At 37.1% G+C, this 24391-nt stretch overlaps 1 protein-coding gene across 1 annotated transcript; it reads left to right on the top strand.

Annotated features, from left to right (window-relative positions):
• The first annotated feature begins 224 nt into the window (after window positions 1-224).
• On the top strand, window positions 225-6313 carry MTACP3 (mitochondrial acyl carrier protein 3). The gene is made up of 3 exons (XM_089985112.1): window positions 225-385; window positions 2479-2704; window positions 5875-6313. The coding sequence occupies exons 2-3, from the start codon at window positions 2507-2509 to the stop codon at window positions 6064-6066; spliced, it is 390 nt and encodes a 129-aa protein (XP_089841238.1). The 5' UTR covers window positions 225-385; window positions 2479-2506; the 3' UTR covers window positions 6067-6313.
• The last annotated feature ends 18078 nt before the right edge of the window (window positions 6314-24391 follow it).

The following is a 24391-nucleotide window of genomic DNA, read 5'->3' on the forward strand; positions in this document are numbered from 1 at the left end:
AGATGAGTGGTGGGGAGTACAAAAATAGATTTTCTTGGTATTTTCTATAAAAAGTGTGTTTTTTTGAGCGAAAAAGTCGTTCGTTTAAAAGGGTAAGAAAATATGTAGGAATTTTTCATTTTGCGTCACTTTTCATACGACTTTCTCGTTTCCAAACGTGACCTAAATGTAGCCGATGTTTGTGGCTACAAGTAAAGCGGTGAAGGAAGGGTTCGTTTTGGTGTGGAGTCTCGACGCTCTACAAGCTTGATCGCGCGGCCGACTGCACGCTGCTTCTGGTGGTGGTGGTCGTCGTTGCACGTTCAACACCACCATTTGACTCTGTTTTGCTTCTGTTCTGCAAGGAACTTCTCTTCCAGGAATTTGCAGGCCAGCCCCAACAACAGTGAGTCTCTCTCTCTCTCTCTCTCTCTCTCTCTCTCTCTCTCTCTCTCTCTCTCTCTCTCCGCGCAGCCGCGAAATGGATGTCATATCTTTGAAACTGTTTCGGTTGTTCTCCTCTATATGACACCTTATGTTGCGGAAACACTTGGCCCCTGTTTGTTCATGTTTTGTAGAACTGTGATTATGACCTGGTATTTGATTTATCATGGGCTCTGACTTAGACATATCGTATTAAACCTTGCCTCTTCAAATTGCGATTTTCTGAATTGGTTCCTTGAACTCTAGTTTTATGCTTGAATGCTTATTATGAAATTCCTTACTTTAGGTGCAAATAAGCAAGGTGGGAAACTTTGCGTTACTCTTTTAGATCCTTTAAATTGTCGTCCTTTTCTTCTCAAGGTTCTTAACATCAGTCTCTGCAGGCCCTCGAGATTGTTGGCTAAATAGACAAGTCTCGGGGAATTCAGGTGGCTCAAGTAGCACCTTTAATCTCCAGAACTAAAAGCAGCAACGACAAATCATAGTATTTGCTGGAAGGTGTCTGTCGTTGCAATTCTTGTTTATTTGACAGTCTTGCAAAGTCTTGCCTTCCTCGTGAGCATCATTTCGGCTGTCTCTGACTTGACCATTTATTCGACTCCCTTGCGCTCCTCAATCTCTCACCTTCATACCACTGGATGACCTCAACACCAATAAAGGCACGGAAAGTGCTATGATTCGTGATAGGTTTTTGCATCTTACCCCATTTATATTCATATGCCGGTGCATTCTAACGTTAATCTTGGTGTATGTTTTGTTGGTTTCTTGTTTCTCATAAGGTCTTGCAAATTTTTGCGCTTACTTTCAAATGGAATTGAGGCATATATGCATTGTCTGTGCCTGTTTCTTTGTTGCCTGTAATATGTAATGATGTAATACACTCATGGATTTATCTGCGTAAACGCTATATTTGATTGCTTTTTATCCCCAAACCGTTAGTTCTTGGTTACTGGTTAGTGAAATGGAATTAACAGAACTGGGATAGCTTTAAAAATCGTGAACTTTTTACTCTTTGCAACTAAAACTTTGAAGATTCAGAGCTGGAAATTTTACTTCGAGAAGGAAATCCAAAAGCAGGGAACTCTTCTCTTCCAAACCAATTGTCTCCCTTTCTTCCTCTCCTGCTCTTCTCTTCCAAACCAACTCTCTCTCTCTCTATCCTATAGTTTAACTTAACTATTTCCCCTTTCTCTACTTGATTAGATAGGTTAGAAAGGAGGTTTAATATCTTTGAATCCATGGAAATTATGTTTTGATGGTTTTGATTATTGTTTTTATTTGGTAAACATCTCAAATGTTCTTTGTTGAACCAATTTTTTTGATGTTTACTATGTCACTCTAGATGTTTATTTCTTAATTTCTCTATTTTTTTCTATTTATCAGAATCTGTTTCCAAAATATGTTGCTTGTAATAAACCAACTTTTTGCTGCATGTTCTTCATTTAGGAGATTGAATTATAGAGTTTTGCTTCTTACGAGAATAAGCAAAACCATAGTATATGTGCTGAATTCTGTGCTCACTGCTCAGCATTTACAGGTAGCCTGTCTCTATTATAACTTTTGCAGACATTTTGATGTGTCGCATTCTTCTGGCACTAGGATTAGGAAAATAGGTTCATGAACATATTAGCATGTTCACTCTTGGAAATTATATAGTGAATTTAGTCCTTAAGTTGAAAAAATTACAAATTTAACAGCTTTTATTTCATGAATTTTGAAACTTAGGCTCGACAAGTACAGATATAACTTGTATTTTCAAATAGATCTTAGTGAATACAATGGAAAAAATAATATATGTAATTTATCCATAGTACAGATATAACTCCTCAAGAGTATTCTATCCATCTGTTGACCATGAAAGTGAGTGCATTTTATCACATATTGTGAACATAACAAATTTTCACCTTTGATTCACATTTTTGTTCTTATCTTTGACTTTATTCTTTGAGTTCATCCATTGGATATCTATGGTTGAAGATGTAAATGTGATTTTCAGTTTTTCGTTTTTGCCCACTTCATGTGCATGGTTTTTGTTGATTTTGTTCACTGGTGCAGCACTTTGGAATTTCAGATTGCACTGAAAATGCATCACGTAAGGACCTCTGTTTTAAAGCACATGAGGTTTAGAAGCTGTTCACATACTCAGTGCCTTGCCAAGAATGGGAGATCACTAGAAAGATTAACAAGACATATGTGTGAGGCAGCAATTCCTAAATCGGATCATCTATTGTCTCGTGTAGTTGGATTGGTCCAAAAGTTTGACAAGATTGACCCAGCTAAGGTATATCTGATGACTTGGGTTATCTAATGTCTTAAATGCTTATTTTTTCTGAACAAGCATGTAAAATTGCTATTACAAATGCTTGTGTAGTGTCTGCACAATGGATGGACAGTGTGTCACATGTCACGGAAACCATGACACAAAGAAAATAAAAAAAACTTGAGTACTATTAAACAATTGAAATCCAAATGCATCAAGACAGTGTATTTAGTTAAAACAACAAACATATCATAATTAAGAACAAGAATCAAGAAGTAAAAAAATAATATTTATTAATAAAAAATATTCATAACAACCTCACTACAAATGCACTCATATTCACACACACCTAAACTATCCATTACTCTTTCACCTTTCACTTACACACCCATACTTATATATACGAGTAGAGGAACTAGCCTAACGGCTAGTTGGTGGGAGGTCCAATGGCTAGTTGGACCTCCTCCAACTTAGCCGTTAGGCACAGTCCTAATAGCTAGTTTTGGTCAACCTAGTTTGGCCAAAACCAAAGAAAATAATAAAAATAAAAAAATAAAAAATACAAAAATCAGTATGACTAAAAAATACATACAACCATAGTCGCTTGTATCGTTAAAGGTAATTTCTCAGAGAGATTTTCAAAAATTGATAAATCTCAGAAATATCTCAGCAATATATAAAAAACTTAAATAAAAAATCTAAAAAATAAGTAAAAATATAAAAAATAGAAAAATGAAAGAAAACTAAGATAAAGACCTTAAAATAGACAAGATAAATTAGCAACTAAGTTAGCAGCTAACAAACAATAAATTTGTAACTACATAACTAACAAGTAACAACTAACAAACAATAAATTTGTAACTACATAACTAACAAGTAACAACTAACAACATAACAAATAATTATAGCATCCATCTAACAATAGGAAAAAGAGAACAATTTAGAACTTAGAAGTAAACATGAAATGACTAACAAGTAACAACTAACACATAAAAACTCCCCAAAAAAGTCATAACTCATATTTTTTGAAAACAAGATCTTTTGAAAAAAAATCATGAAATGTGCAAAACTCATCGATTTGATTTGGTTTTTTAACCAAATCAAACCAAATTTTGAGGCCTAGGTCGCTTTAAAAAAAAATTTATGGTGAATTTTCAAATTTTTATCTTTAATAAATTAGAGTTTTAAAAAAAAATGCAAAATCAGAAAACAAACACAGTTTTCTGTAGCGATATTTATCGCGAGATATATAATTTGCCGATATATTGAAAATATCGTGATATATTCCCGATATTATCGGCTACCTTGAAATAGCCGATAATATTGTGACATTTTCGATATATCGGTGACTCTGCATACAATATATGAGAAATTCCTATTCTGCCCCTATCAAGTCTACTTACACTACTGAGGACAAAAAAACCAATAGGTATACCAAAAGTATACCTTAAGTACAAAAGAAGGAATACAAAAGAATAAGAATACAAAAAAAAATACTAATAAGTATACCTAAGTATACTTAGGTATATACTAAGTCACGCGGGTGCGGGGGTGCGGCACTTTCAAAAACCTAGGGTGCGGGGGTGCGGCAGGGCAAAAATGTAAATATATATATATATAATTTTGAAGTTTTAACCGTTAATTTTTTTTTAAATTTCAAAAAAATCAAGAAAAATAGAAAAATTTAAAAAGATTCTAAAGATGAATTTCACAAAATACAACCATAAAATCACATATGAAGCATTTATGTCTCTATGAGCTGCATAACACATCATCATCAAACAATGATGAATTGCATAAGATAAACTATAATAGCATATCAAAACAATTATGTGCTATGAATGCGGGTGCGGGGGTGCGGCACTTTCAAAAAACTTGGGGGCGGGGGTGCGGCAAAAATATAAAAAATTATATATATATATATATATATATATATATATATATATATATATATATATATATATAAAGTCCAAAACTTGGACATAAATGACCCTGGGTGCGTTGACTACACCCAGGGTCAGGTTGACCGCATCGGGTGCGGGTGAGACGCGGGTGCGACACCTAGTTGAAGAGTCCCTGTGACATAGGGTATATACAACAAATACAATATGACATTACATTTAGCTTAACACAGTGGGCATGAACAAACATGGAATATATGACACATTATTTGTGAACCCTTTTCCAGGTGTATGAGATGTGACAGGATTTTGACTAGTAATAAGATTATAGCATTCATACAGAGCCAAACTTTAGCCCCAGATTTGCATACTTATAGTTTGTTTTGTTATCATGATGCAGATAGATGTTATAGCCATCTCAAATCAATTATATATCTTTGTTCTTAAAAGGAAATTTGTTTTCCATCTTGTAAACACAAAGGGTTTTGACTTTTGCATTTGCATTGGTTTGATGATCATTACCCTATTCCTTCAACTACTTGCCTATTTCATAGATTGATTATTTTGGTTATTCACTTGTCAATAACAAAAATAATAAAGGTTAGGCATGAGGGCAAGCTTGTTCTTGATCATGTCATGTCAACTATCTGGGCAATTTTGTTCCTGTAAGATTCACTAGCAGACTGGAACCATCTGATATTTTTGGACGTGTGGACTGCTATCCAAAGATTTGACTGCAGTCATGTTGGTGTGCTGCTTAATTATGCTTTCTCAGCTTTGGCGTTTGAGCTTTGTGACCAGATCCTCTGTTTGCACTTTTGATGTTTCTTTTCTCCGTGGAAGGAATTTTCTGTGGATTTATTCAAAATCATCTCTTCACTTTTTTCACTCCTGCCATTTCAATGTCACTCCTGAACACATATTATATAGGATCTGATCGTTAAAAGGTAGATTCTCACTTCTCAGTAATCACAAGGTGCTCTTTGACTACTAGTTTGTCCGATGGCCTGACATGTCAGCCATTCCTTTTCTTGAACCTTGTCAGGTTAGTTCAAATGCGGTGGTTCTGAGATTTATTGGGCTAATCTTGGATACTTGTAGAATGTACAGATCATTTGCACTTAACATTCTCTCTCTCTCTCTCTCTCTCTCTTCATGGACTAATATATGTTTTGAGGGATCTCTATCATGCTCATGGTTGCATTGTATATGAAAGTATTCTTAGGATTAAAAACGGCTGGTCTTGTTATGCAATTATGTAAGCTCTTTGACTGATTCTCCTCTTTGTAGGTGACAGAGACTGCTGATTTCCAGAAAGACTTGTGCCTGGACAGTTTGGATAGAGTGGAGCTGGTCATGGCATTCGAAGCAGAGTTCAACATTGAAATACCCGATGAGAAGGCAGACAAGCTCAGTTGCTGTGCCGATGTGGCCAAATATATAGTCACTGAAACCAACTACAAGATCCCAGAAAAATCTTGACTGGGAGTTCTGAATTCCCTTCTGTTGAACTCTATGAATCTGGATTACTGCCAGGGAACCAGCAGGTGTGTGCGTGTGTTTTAACTTTTGGGAGGGGGAACACTTATAAATTAACACCAAGGTCAATCCCCTGACCTTATAGAAGTTAGGAAGAGCTGGTCAGACATTTTTTCTTGAAAAAGGTATTGAAAATTTTTGTACGATACTCCATTATTGTTTTCCCTTCCAATTTACTGAGAATTTCGGTTTATTTCTCTTTAGCTTCTATAAAAGACTAAATTACCTCTTCTGCTCATCTGGACCATATACATTTGGTAAAAGTGAGAAAAATAATTTACAAATAGTTATTCAACTTATCTGCTATTAACAGAAAGGGTTTCTAACTTTTTTTATTAAAACCACTTGAGTTTGTGCAAACGCTAAAATGCCTTCAGTAGTGCTTCATTCACAAAAGAATGAGTTATCTTCAGAAGATACTACAGTAGTTTTTGCACCTCAGACGGGGATTTGAAATGCTAGCAAAAAATCTGGCGGTTGAATGTGCCGACCTAAAAGTTGAGCTGCTTTCTGTATATGCCTTGACAGTTGGGTGGCTCTTTGTAATTTACTCAGTTAAAAAAAATATTTTTCATTTTGAAAAGTTTGCTTTTTTCTCCTGCTAATTTGATCAATTATGTACGGATATTTTAGCACACAATGCCATTGCCATCTTTTGAAATTAAGTACACTTGGAGGAATTGTTTCCATTTTAAATCATTTTCAAGATGCATGATCATGTTTAGGACACGCTTGGAAGTGGGAAAGATTTAGAAAAAGTGATACAAAATGAAAAATCACTTTTTGGTTGAGAGAGTTTTTCTAAAAGGTATATTTTTTGATTGAAAACATTTCTCCGTGAGGGGTGAAAGAATGTTTTCAGAAAAAGTTTGTGGACTCTCTCTCTCTCCATCTCTCCGCCATCACCACCCACTACCATCCATTTTCACCACCACCATCCATCTCACCACCACCATCCATCCACCCACCACCACCCACCTCCCAAAAAGCTGTGCCATCCACTCGCCTTCTCTCTCATTTTTTTAAGATTTTCCATTTTATCTTTCTCATGCTATCAAAACAAGTGAATTTTTTATTTTAAAAAATATTTCATATCAAAACTTCTCAAAAGTTTCTTTTCCCATAAGAGTTTTTCTTGCTTCCAAACGTTCCTTTAGGGTTGTGAACAATTGAATTAGGTTCAGATATCTGACTGCCAGATGCCATTTGCTGGGATTGGGCAAAACTCATTTTGGATAATTTCTTAAAAGGTTAGATCTGGTGCAGGTTTTTCACGTCTGAATCTGTAAAAATTTCCTAAAGTCTGGTAATTGCTCTCATCGGAATCCGAATTCAAATCCGAATCATGTTACACACTTACACTATATCCTGATTATGTTTGTTTCACCAGTTTTCATCCCAACCTAATTTCATAAATCATATATTAAATCACTTAGGCTCTATTCGGGAACCTTGGATCGAGATGGAAACACCATTTCCATATGTTGTCAAGGCTCTCAGGCAGAGCCTTAATGCTAGAGAGCAAATTAAAGCATGTTATTATGATTAGGGGTGTCACCAGGTGGGGTTTACCCGGACCCAACCTGTGCCAAACCCTATAGGGTCCGGTTATGATGAGAAATAAGAAGACCCGATTAAGGCCAGGGTCCCGAGTCGAAGATCCAATTAATACATGGATCCAGGTATAGTTTGTGAAATTTTATACCAGACTCAAGTTTCAATTAAGATCCACAAGTTTTCAATGTAAAAACAATAAAGAATATTATTTTACTGGGTATGGCCCGAGTCTGGCTCATGTAGTTATTATCGGGTCCGGGTATGGTTTCTCTTATGGTGGGTCCAATTAGACCCGATTCCGGACTCGATAGCATACTTGAAAATTGGGGCCAGGTCTGGTTCTACCTAGATCCGAACCAAACCCGACCCATTGATACCCCAAATTATGATGTCTGGTTTCCTCGTCATAATTCATCCCAGAAATGGATTTTCAACATTGGGCAGTCACAAGTGGTTGGCCTACTGCTACTACCACCACTATTGAGTACCATCCAGACAAAGCAGCCAAGCATGAAATTGTTTATTATCCATTTTCCACATAATAATAATGGAAGAATACTAAACAGAGTTGCCATGACTCCTCCATAGCAGAAATCATGTGCACCGTCAACAAAAGTGTTTTGAATGTGGAAAAAATGGTTGGTTGAGCACCTCTGTTACTACTTTAGGATGTTCTTAATTGCCGGGACGCATTTGTCTGGCAGGACAAGTGCGTCCAGCCACTAGTGGGTTACATTGCTAACTTCCATCCCTCTTTGGCTGAGATGCCGTTTGGGGTGACAATTATTCTCTCTTTGGTACTTTCACTGTTCTCGACTTCCGGTGCTTCTGGCTAACAATTTAATAAAATAATAATAATAATAATTGCCACAAAATACTATTTTGTTAATATGATTATTGTTCCGTCCACAATGCTACGAGTGTTACTCTTGTAAAGTTATTGAGTTGATTAGTTTTCCAAATAAAAAAGAAGACAATTTGGATAAAAATTGAATAATTAAGTGGTCCACTTGGTAATAAACTCTAACAGTGGCATTGGATCTGTATTTGTTATTGATGTCTACTTGACATGGTTATTGGCTTTTGAATGCCACAAATCCATCTCAACAATGCCATAGAGGTCCCAGACCAAGCCCTTTTTATGGCTACCAATTTACACTACTTGGTCACCATGGTCTCTCTTGGCTCATGGAAGCTAGTTTAGCTACAAGCAATTGGTGCGCCGATTTCTGTTCTAACCCAGATCACACCGGCGTCGTAAGCCCGTACTCCATTGCCGACCGATGACAGTCTCAGACCTGTTGGTTCTTCAAAGAAATTCGGATAGCAGGATGAGTTGTTTGATATTTGGAGAACACGGAGCTTGCATGATGTTTCCAGCTTGGGCCATGCATGAACTTCAGAGGGGAGTTCAATGATGAAGTCACCGAATTCGTCGGTCATCCCTTGCGTTGCGAATCTTGTCCATCCTCTTCTACACCTCACGGTGATGTTGGCTCCTGCAGCTTGACTGGTTAGTTAACTTTGTCATAGTGCAAAAAAAAATGACCATTGTCACATGGACACAACCTAAAGGACACGGGAGACACTATTGCAATTTCCCATTTGGAATAGTAAATATGGGGACGTGACATGTTGTCATAGGGGTAAAATGAAATATACCTGCAATATAGACAAAGACCAATTGCCTTATTCATTTTCAGTATTTGATAGAGGTGGAGAGTATGGTTGACACTGTTAATCATGTAGTAACAATAAACCAAGCTCCATATAACAAGTAATGATCATCTTTAAAAGAAATTGGTTTCGTACTATCTTAAGTTGTGGGCTGGTTTTGGTCTCAAGTCCCATGTTAACCCGAACCAAGTTTATCCTACAGTTTGGTTATCAAGGCTAAACTAAAAAAGAAGAGTTTCTAATGTTATAATTGGATGAATTGCAATGGTTGGATAGATCTAAGCTGTAAGCTAATGATGCATTCAAGGCTGTCAAAAAAGTGTAAACATACTTTAGATATTGTCAAGCTGGCTTTAAAATGAAATGGTAAATATAGCCTTCATTTTCCTCATTCCAATTTATGGATAGTCAGCTTCTAGGCCATTTTTAGCTATAATTTGTTGTATTACAAGCGAATTTGCATAGTTTCACTATGCTGCATTTGTTTATAATGAGAGATTGCTTCCAATATATGGACAAACTTGAATGAACAAAGGGAGTTTCATATATCAAGTCAGTTAAGAAACAAATATTTTTCATCCAAATATTGTTGAAGAAATTCATGGTCCATAACCATGTGTTTGGAAAACCATGCAAACAGTTGCAACTCAGTTTTATTTCAAATAAAGAAAACTTTGTTTGGTATTTAAGATGGTATAAGTGGGACAATGCTAAATAGGTGGGGCAATTCAGTGATCATATTTGGTTGCAGTTTGTAATTCTGGTTCAACAGGTTTGCTTCAATGGATATGACATTACCTGATCTGAAATGATTCTAAATGAAATCTATCAGAACTGGGCATACATCATGTCGGATCTCAGGGTACATTTTCTAACAAGGCATGGGCTTGATTTTGGTATTTCTGAATCCAAACGTGAATTCGACATGAAATCGAAAAAAATTATTGGAGCTGTGTAAAAAGTTTTCAAATAGGAAAATGTGGATTTTAGCCAATCCAGTAAAGTGGGACAAAGATCCTAACCTTGGCCCAGCAGCTTGTTGATAGCCTAGTTTATGAAAGTCCAATAGAATCAATCAACTGTAAGCTACATTAAACCAAATTATGCACATATTTATTTAAGGAGTTACTTGGAAACATAAAAAACAAGTAAATGCTAAAGCACTAAACATTATAGCAGATGCAGTGATCTTGTTAAATAGGCACATTATTTGGGTTACCAGCAAGACCCTATGGAGGTGAAAATGAGGGATAATATGACTCGCATCCAAGCTAACCAAGGAGGCCTCACATTTTTGTGTGAAACTGGATTTCTCAACTAGAGTTGCTTCTAGATTAATTATCGGCACAAGTAGGACCACTTACCATAGTCCAATAAGATACGCATATTCCTCTGAGTAATTTGACTCGGATTTCCTAGTTCAAACATTCTTCAGACTTCTGCATCTAGTTGGCTTCTGGAAAGCAGTTTCCTAAGAGTGTGAGTTTGTCTTTGATTCACTAATCTGGATTTTCTTATGATTAAGTGCTGGTTACCGACATGGACTTTTAGCTTGGTTACAATATGATCTCTCGGGTTGTATTTCAGTCAAGCTAGAATAGCCTCCTTGTGAACCATAATGTGGAGCTTTGAGTCAAACTAGGTGCTGAAATTTGTTTACATAGATAGAGCACTGGTTGTAGCTGGATAGCTATTACCAACAAGTCCTTTTGCCTTGGTTTTGGTAGACTTGTTGAATGTGTTTGTACGCTAGCAAGCTTTGAACCCACTTGGTGCTCTGCCAGTTTCCTAAGATAGTCTTATATTTGGTTCCAAGTCTAGGCCTCCAAGTGGTTCATCTAAGCAAAACTGCTTGTCTTTAGCAGTATCCTCTTAAATGGAGAGAGAGAGAGAGAGAGAGAGAGAGAGAGAGAGAGAGAGAGAGAGAGAGAGAGAGAGAGAGAGAGAGACCTGCTACAAACTCTGCGGTCCCTCCCAGGCAAGGCTTACATAGAACCGCTCCCATGACCAGCACGGAAGAGAGCTTCTCCTCACCATAACCCGCAGACTTGGCGAACTCGGTACTCTCGGCGACCGCAGCGATCATCTGGTCATCTTCGTCAGCTGTCATGGATACCACTGAGGCCACCATGAAGAGGAAGAAGAAGAGCACAGAGGCAGCCAAGTGCTCATGAGAGGCCTTCAACTTCATCATGTTGGTTACAGCTACCATAAGAACGCAACTCACAAGGGGAGAAGGTTGACACACATATATATAGAGAGAGAGGAGAAGCTAGGCTTCCAAACTGCCCATGAGTTTTCTTGTGGGTAACGGTAGTGGCATTGCTTTTGGTGGTACTGTTAAGTTAGTTAAAACTTGTAATATACAAAAGAAAAAGTAGGGAAAAAGATAACCCTTATGTAGATGAATATTAACCAAGTAACCTAGCCCCTAGGATAGTTGCATCAATATGATAACCATATTTAAATTTAAAGATATTTTGAAATTGTTTTGGAATATAACACAACCAAGTTCCTGCGATCTTTTCTTTGGGCACTTCAAGGCGCCAGATCTAAGGTTCAGATCCACTTTATGTAAGCTACCATGTCCTTTGAGCTGAATCTGATTGAACGCAGATCCGCACCAACCATTTTCAGGGTCTGGGTCCAAACAGTATGTCACACCAACAATAGTTATGTATATAAGCAGGTTGGCATATTTTACAAACAAATCTTGTTAAGAAACAAGAGTCTAGACGTTTTAGTCTCATGCGTTCTGGATTCGACCACATGGGAGTCGATCAAGATTCTACCTGATCCAGTCAAACCCGGCCCTATGTGGGTTAAACCTGGACCTAGACCAATTGTACTGATCCAACTAATCTACAATCCTAACTATCAGAAATTGAAGTTTATGAACTTGGTCATATTTTACATTACTCGAAAAAAATTCTTCAATGCCATTTTCTCAAAAATTTACTGAATTCATATAATTACCAAAAAAGTTTGCAGGTCATGATGAAGCTGTGAATTTCACTACGCGAATGCTTCGTGGCCAAGTCCTGAGCTCATGATCATTGGGCGATCGTTGAGCTTAATTAGTAGTAGTAGTAATAATAATAATAATAATAATAATATTATTATTATTATTTTTACTATTATTATTATTATGTGGATATTTCTCAAACAAAGGGATACATCCATTTCTCTTCAAAAACTGGGTGCATTTTGGTAAAGAGGGGATACTAAAAGGTCAAAGTGGTGGTAACTGTTGGTTGGCCTAACTGCTCTTTCACATACTTGAGACGTTCTCTCTAACAATGTAATTAAAGAAAGGATTAATTACGCAATGCATGTGTACTGGAAACTTTGGACGAAGTTATCATGAAATAAAGATTAATGTCAGTTGATAAAAGTCAAAACTGACAAAGTTTGGGATTCCACGTGGTTCAACTAAGAACACCTTAAAAATCATATCGGACAGGTCACAAGTAGATAGCTGGAGTGGTTAGAGCTGCACTATCTTACCCAAGGAATTTTTGGTTTGAATTCTACTGGATCTCTCTCTCTCTCTCTCTCTCTCTCTCTATATATATATATATATATATATATATATATATATATATATATATGGGTGTGTGTGTGTGTGACCTGGACCCACTCCAAGTGGATCTAATGCGCTCAACAGATCAAAGTAGCAGGATCCAAGTCTGATCCGGGAGAAGACTTTGTTGTAAAGAGAAGTTGGTGCTGGGTGTATTCCGGATATGAATCACAAGTCTTCTCCCGGATAAGACTTGGATCTTGCTACTTTGAACTGATGAGCCCATTGGATCCACTTGGAGTGGGTCCAGGTCAGATTCGGACTGTCAACATTAGGTCTAACCAAACTCATTCAAAGCCATATTTTTTCTTTACTAAAGATAGCTGAAAACCTAAGTAGGCTTGACTTTGGAGTCCTTTCCAGCTTTATTTTTCTTTTTCTTTTTGATGGCCAACCTAGGAGATATGCCCAAGTTGGTTTGACAGGATGCATTTAAACATAAACGCTCTTCATGTTTTATTGAGAAATTAAGAGTTAAGACGTACAAAAGAAAATGTGATTAAGAAGAGGAAAGGAAAATTAAGAAGAAAAGCAAAGCCTTTTATGAGGAATCAAGAAAGAATTAATAGTAACACAATTAATAATTCTGACTCATTGTTAACTGATATTATGCCTGTTAACTGACCTTCATAAGATATTACTCAAGAATTAAGATGTCTTAAATTTGTAGACTGATTGCCGGTTGTCCATTTAAAATTCCTAATAAGTGATTATAGGAGAAAAACTAGCTTTTTTTAGTGAAAGGTTTCAAGAAATTTATAAGTTACACAGTTTTAAGTCATAGATGTGTTGTCTTGAGTAAAAGCATAAGTTCAGTGGTTCACAAATCTAGGAAACTGTCAACCAATCTGAATTAAAGAATGTTCTGTTTAGGGGTGCAAATGAATCTAATTAGGTCTGATATGGGATCTGATGAATCCAACAAATTATTCTAGGATTTGGATCCAAAAATAAGAGTTGAATGTAAACCTGTGCCATATACTCGGATTTGCCTAATTGGATTTTTTTTTCTGATTCAGGTCTGGATTTGGGTCAGAATTTTTTGTTAAATCCACATTTGGATGCGGTTCAAATCCAACCCATGCGCGTTTAATATGGGTAAATAACATGTTTAACCCTCTTCTTGTAAGATCCAGTTTGAATGTATCAATTTTGGACCCGGGTTCTACTCTGTTAAATCAGATCTGATTCAGATGTGGATCCAAACTCAGATCTTTTGCATAAGGATCAGATGTGATATGTTTGGGCCTGTATCCAACCCGTTTGAACCCCTAGTTCCGTCTCAATCTATTTCCATTCTAACTGATTATTGAATTACTCTCATGGTATTGATATAGATCAACAAGTCAGATCGAGATCTGATCCAGAATGTGTTCACGATTTCGGTTTTAAAGAAGAATCTAATTAATCAATTTTGAACAAATTAATATTCTACTAATTAGCCATGAAATGTACAAATCCATGAAATGATTCAAGCGCAAATTGGTTCCATCTTTTCACATAGGCCCTTATGATTTGGTTTCCATATTCAAAGATACTTAGTGCATATGTTATAAAAAGTTTTTTTTCCCCTTAATTTTAGTCTAATGTTTAGATCTAGCGAATGGGACAGAATCTTTATCTGCCTACAAATGTAGATCTATAAGTTGGACCTCGACCCGAATCCCATCCACCTAAATCCTATGAAAGAACCTAAACCTATCTTCATCATCATTATTATCCCACTCTAGATACGGTTGGCTTTAGGAGTCCTATTCATATATTCCTTTCTATTACAGCGTAGACACTATAATATTTACATTTTTTTCTTAGTTTATTTCTAGTCTTCGATGCATAGTGACAAACGTTAAAAACGGCAAAATCTCGCTTTTCAAAAACTCGCGAGAATTTCAAATTTTTTTCATAAATCTTGCATTTTTGGCAATAAAAAATAATTAAAAAATATAAAAAATAATTTTTATAAGAAAATATTAATAAAAATTATTTAAAAATAAAAATACACGGTTTTTTCATGATAAATAGCTGTTTAAAACGTAAATATCACTTTTAAATTGCAGTATTTATGTTTTTTCATAAATCTCACGATATTTTGAAAATCTCATGAGAAATTGCCGTTTTAAACTTTTAAGCAATTTCTTGCGATATTATCGTGAGATTTTCATAAATGTTGCGATATTTGTCACTATGCTTCGATGGTAATTCATAGGTCAATATTTTCATTGTTACGTAATTCACCTTAACATATGCATATTTGACATATGTGCCTTTTTATTAAAAAAAAAGGAAAATTATTTGGCAGTCTGGTGGGTAAGGAACCCCGTCGTGGCTAGAACTGACAGGAGGGTTGTTTTGAATGTGTTCATCATGCTCAAAATTGTAAGAATGAAACCTCCAAACAATTTTTTTTTCATGTAAAAATACCATTTTTGAGGGTTGAAATGCTGGTACATTGGAGGCCATTGATTTTTTTCAACCCCCAAAAATCTTGTATCCACGTGGCAAAACATGATTGAAAGGACCTCTTCTTACTGAACTAAGCATACAGATCATATCTCCGGGTTCAGATATGAATTTAAAAAAAAAAAAATGAAAATATTAACCACGAGGGTAGCAAGCATTACCCCCTTTTTAAATGTCACTTTTAGGGACTTACAGTAGTGTTGAAAGAATATCATTGTAATTTTAAAGGTGCAAATACAAGAGGCGATATCATATTTCGGTTCTATCAGTTAAAGAACAAAAACCTTTGAGACATGATACAGGGGATCCTATGTTAATCCTAGCCATCCAACCGATGTGTTAATTTGGACAGCTAGGATCAGTCCACACCCAGGTTAGTATGTGAACTAATCCTGACCATTGTTTAGGCAGCTAGGATTGAATCTAGGATGGATCTTATCATATGTCAAATGATGGGATCCATGCTCGTTAGAGGAGGACACATATTGATTAAAGTCAAACAACTATTTGATGGATGGCACATATTGATTTAAAGTCAAATATCTACTTGAGGGAGTAAAAAATCCCATCTACACTTTCAATAACTGAACTTGGGGTGTTCAAGCTTGTCTTGCTTTGCAGCAAATGAACCCGAGCTCGAGCTCATGATGAGCTTCGGCTAAATGAACTGAACACGAGCTGGCTCCTATATATATATATATATATATATATATATATATATATATATATATATATATATATATATATATATATATATATATATATATATATAGTGTGTGTGTGTGTGTGTGTGTGTGTGTGTGTGTGTGTGAGCCAAGTACTTTGTTGTTAATGTTAAACTGTCGAGCCTATTTAACGAGTTTGAAATGAGCTCTTTACGAGCCAAGCTATTAGCAACTCAATCTCATTTTTCAGCCTTGCATCAAATGCCCTTTTGTCAAGGTCTTGGAATTGAGAAATCTAACTTCCATCAGCCAGATATATGCATATTATGCATCATTGGTATGGTCCTAAAGGCGACACATCAAATCATCACCATTCCCAGTTCTGCAAAGATTAGGACCATGTTTCTTCCCTTCCCATGAAAGGGAACACCCTTGCATTGCATAGGAAAGTGCAGTACTTTCATGCAACTTACATGGGAAAGTGCTAAATCATCATCGTAGGAAAGTTGCACAAGTGAACGCTAGTTTTTTCCACCACCTATCACTTTTGACTTATCAATCATTTCATAACTGCCTCTCATGAAAAGTTTTTACAGGAAAGGCTGATTTGCAAGTTTTTTCAGAAAATCTGTGCCAATTCTCATGTAAAGTCTTTCCTTTAGATGAGAATGAAACAAACGAGACCTAAATAGTCTTGCCAACATGGCAATCCAAGAAAAGTTGTTTCACGTCAGAGGTTTGAAGGAGCTCAATTTCACGTGAAAGGGTGTTGGAGTTGGGAAATGCAGGGGCTCACTTGGGCCCATCTAATATTTGAGTGTTTGTTTCACCCAGGTGAGAAGGGTGTGTTAGAATGATACTTTCCCACAAGACTTGCCTGAAAGAAATGTTCCCTAGAGGTGCAAATACACTGGATACAGGTTGGATCACGTTAGACCCAAATCAGAATCCAAAGTTCAAATACTAGATCTGATTCCAAGTCCAAATCCAAATTATATCCATGGAGATAGGGTGGTATCCTGATCCAAAATATATGTGGCAATATTGGATTTGCTAAAAGATTAAAAACAAGCTTTCCATATGTTAAAAAAGGTTGTAATCACACCATATTTTGATCTGAATCTGAAAATTCAATCTAAATTTGAAAATAATGGGATTAAGCAAATCTGACTCCTATCTGAATGCGCACATTCAGATCTTAATTTAGGATCCATATAAGAAAATAATAAGTGAGATTTGGATCAGATATCTGAATATATTCAATCCATTTGCACTCCCTCCAAGATACAACCTAAAGGTTCAAGTTGCGCAAAAGATCAAGAATTAATTCTTAGGGTTCCACACATATCTAGTTGGTAATGTTATACTATTATAACCGAGGAGTCTTTGTTCGAATCCCACGGTTTATCCCCATGCTTATTTGTCTATCATGCTTATTTCCAAACGATGCAAGTTCTTAGAACCCATTTCCTAATTAAACCCCCTCTAAGCTTAAACCTCTCATAAACCTAAATACGAAAATAACATTATGTTGTGATTTTCAAAAATTAACCCAACTCTAAAATAACATTTCTTTCAAATCGTACCTAATCTAGACCTACAAAATTAACCCTGACCATTCCTACATGTCCTTAACCAACCCACCAAATCTTGTATTCTAATTCTTCTCCGTTTAAGAGAATTAAATCCAACACCAAAATCTATTCTGCCCAAAACCCAATCTAGAAATAGACCTAATCCAAACCTATGTCCTGACTTTAAATATTTTTAGTTCCCAAGCCAAATGGACTCAGACTATCAAATTTTAACTATACCTTCTATAACTGTTCTTAACCTAACCCTATTTTTTGTATTTTTTTTTTAAATTATTCATTCTCTCAAAGTCTGTTAGAAACTAAATAAAATCCAGTTCTCGAATAAACCCAAACCCTTTGCAGAGTTTTATCTTAACAACCTTAAATTCTTTGAACCTAATGTTTTAACTTTTAACCCAAGCTTCCATGACGTTGTCCTAAGATACCTCCCAATTTCTTAGCACTTATGGTGTTGTATTTTAGGAGAACTCGATATTTTTTTTTAAATCCTGTCAGAACCAAATCTGAACCTGTTTTCCAACCTTGTCTTTGACTTGGGAAACCAAGCCAACCAAAACCCTCAAATTTGAACATAGGCCCATCGGAACACAACACAAGCTTAGGGCTGGCTGGCTGGCCTCTTTGATATTTGGGGCCACCACCTAGGGCCTTAAATGAAAAACAAATATAAAGCTTATATTTCACATGCTGGGGCCCTCCAATGAAACATGGCACATCCTCAGAGCCTCCAATGAAAAAAATATATGGAGAAATACCAGCCTCCAATGAAATATGCCTTAGGTCTCAACTTCTCTTGAGTCGCCCTGCAAAAACTGACTATGTCAAAGTACTATTCTATTTTGGGTATGATAGGACCCAAATATACGTAGATGATTCAATCACAAATTTGAATAAATAATATATATAAATCAATAATAACATTAAAAAAGAAAGATAAAGATAACATTTTCACCTTAATGGGCAGAGCAGCAACCTTTCCTCCAGCTTCTCCTCAACCTTGTAGAAGACAAATTGTCCAGGCGAGATTCACATGGACAAATAATCAGCAGAGCCTTTCGAATGTTCAATGCAGGCTTGATAGGTGTTTTATAAGTTATCAGTGGTTTGATGACGTGGGCATGGGAAGCACATTAAAAGTTTTCCCCAGATCTACTGCGGATCATAGTTTATTGTTATTTGATTCAGAAACAATGATTAGACACAATAAACAGTCTTATTTCAAGTTCTTTTCATGGTGGTTATCTGAACCAGATTATATGGATCTCATTGCTGACAGTTGGAATTCTCATCAAACGGGTTGCCCTATGATCAGAGTTATAAACAAGTTAGATGCAGTCAGAGATAAACTTCAGCTTTGGTACAAAGGAAAACATCTAGAGGATAAAGCTTCCATTATTCATGAGCAACTGATTTTAGTGCAGCATCGTATGGACTCAGCAAGCCCATCCTTGATGATATAGATCTTGAGATTTCACTCAAGAAAGATCTAGAAAAGGTTCTCCTCCAAGAAGAATCACAATGGCGTAAAAAATCCCACATTCAGTGCCTTAAGGAAGGAGATAAGAACACACAGTTCTTTATGGCTTCGGTGAAAGGTAGAAGAAAATTTAATTATATTCATCGATTGTATGTTAATGATGATTATGTGACTGAGATTAACGATATTGAGAATGAATGCTTTAGTTACTTTCATTCATTACTTTCGGAGAATTAAGTACATTTTGATTCTCTTTCATGCTCGGTTCGGTGGTCTCTAGTGCTGAAAATGATTCGTTATTGACTCTTAAATCAGACGAAGAAGTAAGGAGAGTCGTCTTTCAGATGAAAGGAGACAAAGCTCCTGGTCCCGATCGTTTTCGAGATTGTTCTATCATAAATGTGGCACATAGTGGGTAATGATATCTGTCGCTGTGAAAGATTTTTTCAAGGGAAAATTGTGAAAAATGTGAACGCCACTCTTATCTCCCTTATGTTGGGCGATACCCTGTGAAACCAATTGGACAGGGAGCGTACCTGGATTCGCCATTATCGTGTAGGTGATTCGGCGTTCTCCTCAGCCGGTCGACGCCCACAATGAGCCCAGGCCTTATGTCGACGGTGAGCAGGACCCTGTTCTGCTTAAGCTTGAATGCAGAAGTGAATTTGGGCAGGATATGACTATGAACTCTCATCAACTTCGTAGCCCCTAACCCCATATATAATGGAGGAATTTGAGCAGTTACGTGAATGTGGTCTCTCCACATTCACGTAACTCCCACCCACTATCTCCATTAACCAGCCACTTACGTGACCCACTAATAGGGTGTCAAACCGGGTTAGACTGCGGGTTGGACCCGTAACCCATAATGTCCAACATTCTCCCACTTGACCCATTGACACCAAAAGTGTACTAAATCGAAGTGTATACCGTTATCTCGATTTAATTCTTCATGTGGGTTCACATGCCACCCTTTATCACAAGGATGAATCGTATGAGTCAAGGATATGAACACCCCTTTATGAAATGTCATATTTCCTTATACTACACTACAATTCACCTTCAGTGCTTAGGCATGTAAAGAAATTACTTTTATGAATAGGTTGGCCTCTCACCTATTCTATTGGTCCTTTAATATTGTTATTCTGCTATTCTCTCTAACCCATATGAGAGATCATTTATGCAAAATCAACAATAACTCAAAACCTTAGAGAATCAAAACATAAACACAAATGTGATTACATAATGTATTGTCATACATCAGAAGGAATAAAAAAGACCCATCCCCTTTACATGTTGGGAATACAATCTCGGTGCTAGCCCTTTAGTAAGGGGATCCGCAGTCATTTCCTTCGTCCCAATTGTATCAATACATACTAGATGATTCTCATCCATTTCTTTAACAACAAAATATTTTAACTCCATGTGTCGACACAATGTTGAGCTCTTGTTGTTATTTGAAAAGGACACGACTGCTTCATTATCACAAAAGATCTTTAGTGGTCTCTCAATAGAGTCCACTATACCAAGACCCATAATGAAGTTCCTTATCAAAATGGCCTGTGACGAAGTCTCGTATAGAGCAATAAATTCTGCCTCCATGGTATGAGCAGCAGTGGTAGACTGCTTTCCGCTTCTCCATGAGACAACACCACCCGCTAGAAGGAAAATGTATCCAGTAGTGGATTTTCTACTGTCAATACATCCTCCTAAGTCTGCATCAGAGTATCCAACGACCTCTAGGTGGTCAGCTTTCCTGTAGGTCAACATATAGTCTTTCGTTCCTTGTAAATAGCGCATGACCTTCTTCGCTGCCTTCCAGTGCGCAATGCCTGGATTTGACTGATATCTACCAAGCATTCCCACAGCAAATGCTATATCAGGTCGAGTGCAGGTCTGCGCGTACTGTAAACTCCCAACTGCTGAAACATATGTGACAGCATCCATCTGAGCCTTCGCAATATCCCCTTTCACTATAGGTGCCAAACTAGGAGAACAATTCTCCATCCCATATCTTTTAAGAACCTTAAGGATATAGGATTTCTGAGATAGGCCAAGGACACCCTTAGTTCTGTTACGACGGATCTCGATTCCAAGGACATAAGTGGCCTCACCCATGTCTTTCATATCGAAATGAGAGGAAAGAAAGTCTTTTGTTTCAAGTAAAAGACTTAAATCATCAGTTGCAAGAAGAATATCGTCAACATATAAAACCAAAATTATGAACTTACTCCCACTAGTCTTAATGTAAATACACTAATCAACAATGTTTTCAGTGAATCCAAAGTTCATTATTACCTGATTGAACTTCTTTTACCACTGGCGGGAGGCCTGTTTAAGTCCATAAATTGACTTATTCAATTTGCAAACTAAGTTATTTGAGTCATCTATACTGAAACCAGGAGGTTGTTGTATGTATACCTCCTCATCCAGATCCCCATTCAGGAAGGCGATTTTCACATCCATCTGATGCAGCTCTAAATCAAAATGAGCTACGAGGGCCATGATTATTCTTAATGAATCTTTAGTTGAGACAGGAGAAAAAGTCTCATTATAATCAATGCCCTCTATCTGTGTGAAACCTTTTGCAACAAGCCTAGCCTTGTACCTCTCCACATGACCTTTAGAGTCTGTTTTGGTTTTGTAAACCCATTTACAACCAACAGGTCTAACTCCATCAGGTCGAGGTACAAGATCCCACACTTGGTTCTTTGCCATAGAGTCAAGCTCTTCTTTCATGGCATTGATCCAATGTGTTGATCTTTCACTTTCAATGGCTTCTGCAAATGTGAAGGGATCTTCATCAATGTCTATGAAATCATTTGACTCTTGTAAATATACCACATAGTCCGGATGGATAGCAGATTTCCTAATTCTGGTGGACCTCCATACAGGTGCTACAGGTGGTTCAAAATGAGCCTCTGTATCCTGTTGTTGTTGTATATCCTCATCAACAACCGGATCTAGTTGGGATTGATGTTCATTGACTGGACTTTCTCTTACATTACTCGAAGGAACAATGATAGAGAAAGTCGGGTCATTATCCTTAGCAGGTGAGAAACCTGAATCCTGCATTTCCTCAAAATTAATATTTTGAGATGCATCTATCCCAACAGAACCATTTTCAAGAAATTTTGCTTTATCTGTTTCCACTATCTGTGGTGTATGAGATAGACAATAAAACCTAAAGCCTTTTGATCTTTCTGGATAACCAATGAAGAAACCACTAGTTGTCCTAGGATCAAAAGCTTTTATATGTGGGTTATACAATTTAGCTTCTGCTGGACATCCCCATATGTGCATATATGACAAAGAAGGTTTTCTACCTGTCCATAACTCGTAAGGAGTCTTTTGAACAACCTTCGTAGGAACCTTATTCAAAATATGCACTGCAGTCCTAAGAGCTTCACCCCACAAGGTCAAAGGAAGGTTTGAGTGATTCAACATCGCTCGAACCATTTCTTTAAGCGTACGGTTTCTCCTCTCAGCTACACCATTCTGATAAGCACTACCAGGCATAGTATACTGAGGTACAATGCCTTCCTCTTTTAGAAAGCGCGCTAATGGACCTTCCTTTTGTCCCATCTCTGTGAAACGACCATAATATTCGCCACCTCTATCTGACCTGACAACCTTAATAACTTCACCGGTTTGTTTCTCTACTTCTTTCTTGCAGTCCTTAAAAACTTGAAAGACTTCAGATTTTTCAGATAACAAATAGAGATACATATACCGTGAGTAATCGTCTATAAAGGTGGCAAAATACTTTTCACCCGTATAACACGGTGAAAAAGGGCCGCAGACATCCGTACACACTATTTCTAACTTTTCATTGCTGCGTTTGGCATCTTTCTTGTATGTGTTAGACTGCTTAGCCTTTATACAGTCAACACATGGCCCTATATTCGTAAAATCAAGGGATCCAAGGATTCCCTCTTTCACGAGTCTTTGGACTCTCTCTTTCGAGATATGTCCTAACCTCCGATGCCAAAGCAAATAGGATTGATCATCCTTTAGACCACGTTTATTGTCAATCATTGTGTTCTCAATGGAGTGAGATTCCTGAATTTGGAGTTTGGTTCTTAATCGATACAAACCATCACACATATATGCAGAACCTATATTCATTGAATTTTTCATAATAATAAGTTCAGATTTTTTAAATTTAAACACAAAATCAAACTTATCAAGTTTTGAAATTGAAATTAGGCTCCGACTATAAGATGGAACATAAAATGTATCGACCAAATCCAACATGAATCTCGACTCCAATACAATTCTGCAGGTCCCAACGCTCTTGACATGCGAACGCATCTTATTTCCTGAGAAGATGCTTCTTTCATGCTCCGTTGGTTCCCTTTTGTTCAGAAATGCCTGCAAAGAGTTGACAATGTGCACCGTGGCACCAGAATCAATCCACCAACTATGCAATGGAACATGAATTAGATTGCACTCATGAGAAACGAATGACTTAGTACCTTTATTTTCAAGCCATTTCTTGAACTTCAAGCAATCCACCTTCTTATGCCCTTTCTTTTTGCAGAAGAAACACTTTATAGAAGGGCCACCAAACTGTGATTTGGCTTTCGCCTGAGAGTTTGAACTCTCCCCAGTGGCTCTCTTCTGATTCTTCTTTTTAAAGGAGTTTTTTTTTGGCCTCGACCTCTGTTTATCCTTATGAGAGGCCATATGTGCACTTGGCACCCTCTCACCCTTCAACCTCTCCTCTTCCTCGACACACTTACTCAAGAGATCATTAAAAGACCACTCATCGTTATGTGTGTTGTAGGAGATTTTAAAGGGTCCATACTCAGTAGGTAACGAGGTTAAGATCAGATGGACTAAAAACGAGTCAGAGATGGCGAACTTCATGTCATTCAGTTGAGTCGCAATATTCCTCATTTCCAAAATGTGCTGTCGGATGTGACTGTCACCAGCATATTTCATAGACACTAATTTGGACATGAGAGTACTGGCCCTTGCCTTATTAGAAGTGACAAACTGAGCCTCAATGGCTCCCAGAAATTCCTTCACAGTCCTATAGTGAGGAATTGCGCCTCGAATGTTCTTAGCCACCCGAGATTGCAAAAGCAACAGGCTAAGTCTGTTCGAGCGCTCCCACTTCTCAGAGGCAGCCTTCTGTTCAGCTGTACTCTGCTCTGTAAGAGTGGGAGGTTCGTCAATTCTAAGGGCCAGATCTAAATCCATATAGCCCAAAGTGAATAACACAATTTCTTTCCAATCAGAAAAATTC

Source organism: Nuphar pumila, chromosome 13, assembly GCF_984573655.1.
Source record: "Nuphar pumila chromosome 13, dmNupPumi1.hap1.1, whole genome shotgun sequence".
Lineage (NCBI taxonomy): Eukaryota > Viridiplantae > Streptophyta > Magnoliopsida > Nymphaeales > Nymphaeaceae > Nuphar > Nuphar pumila.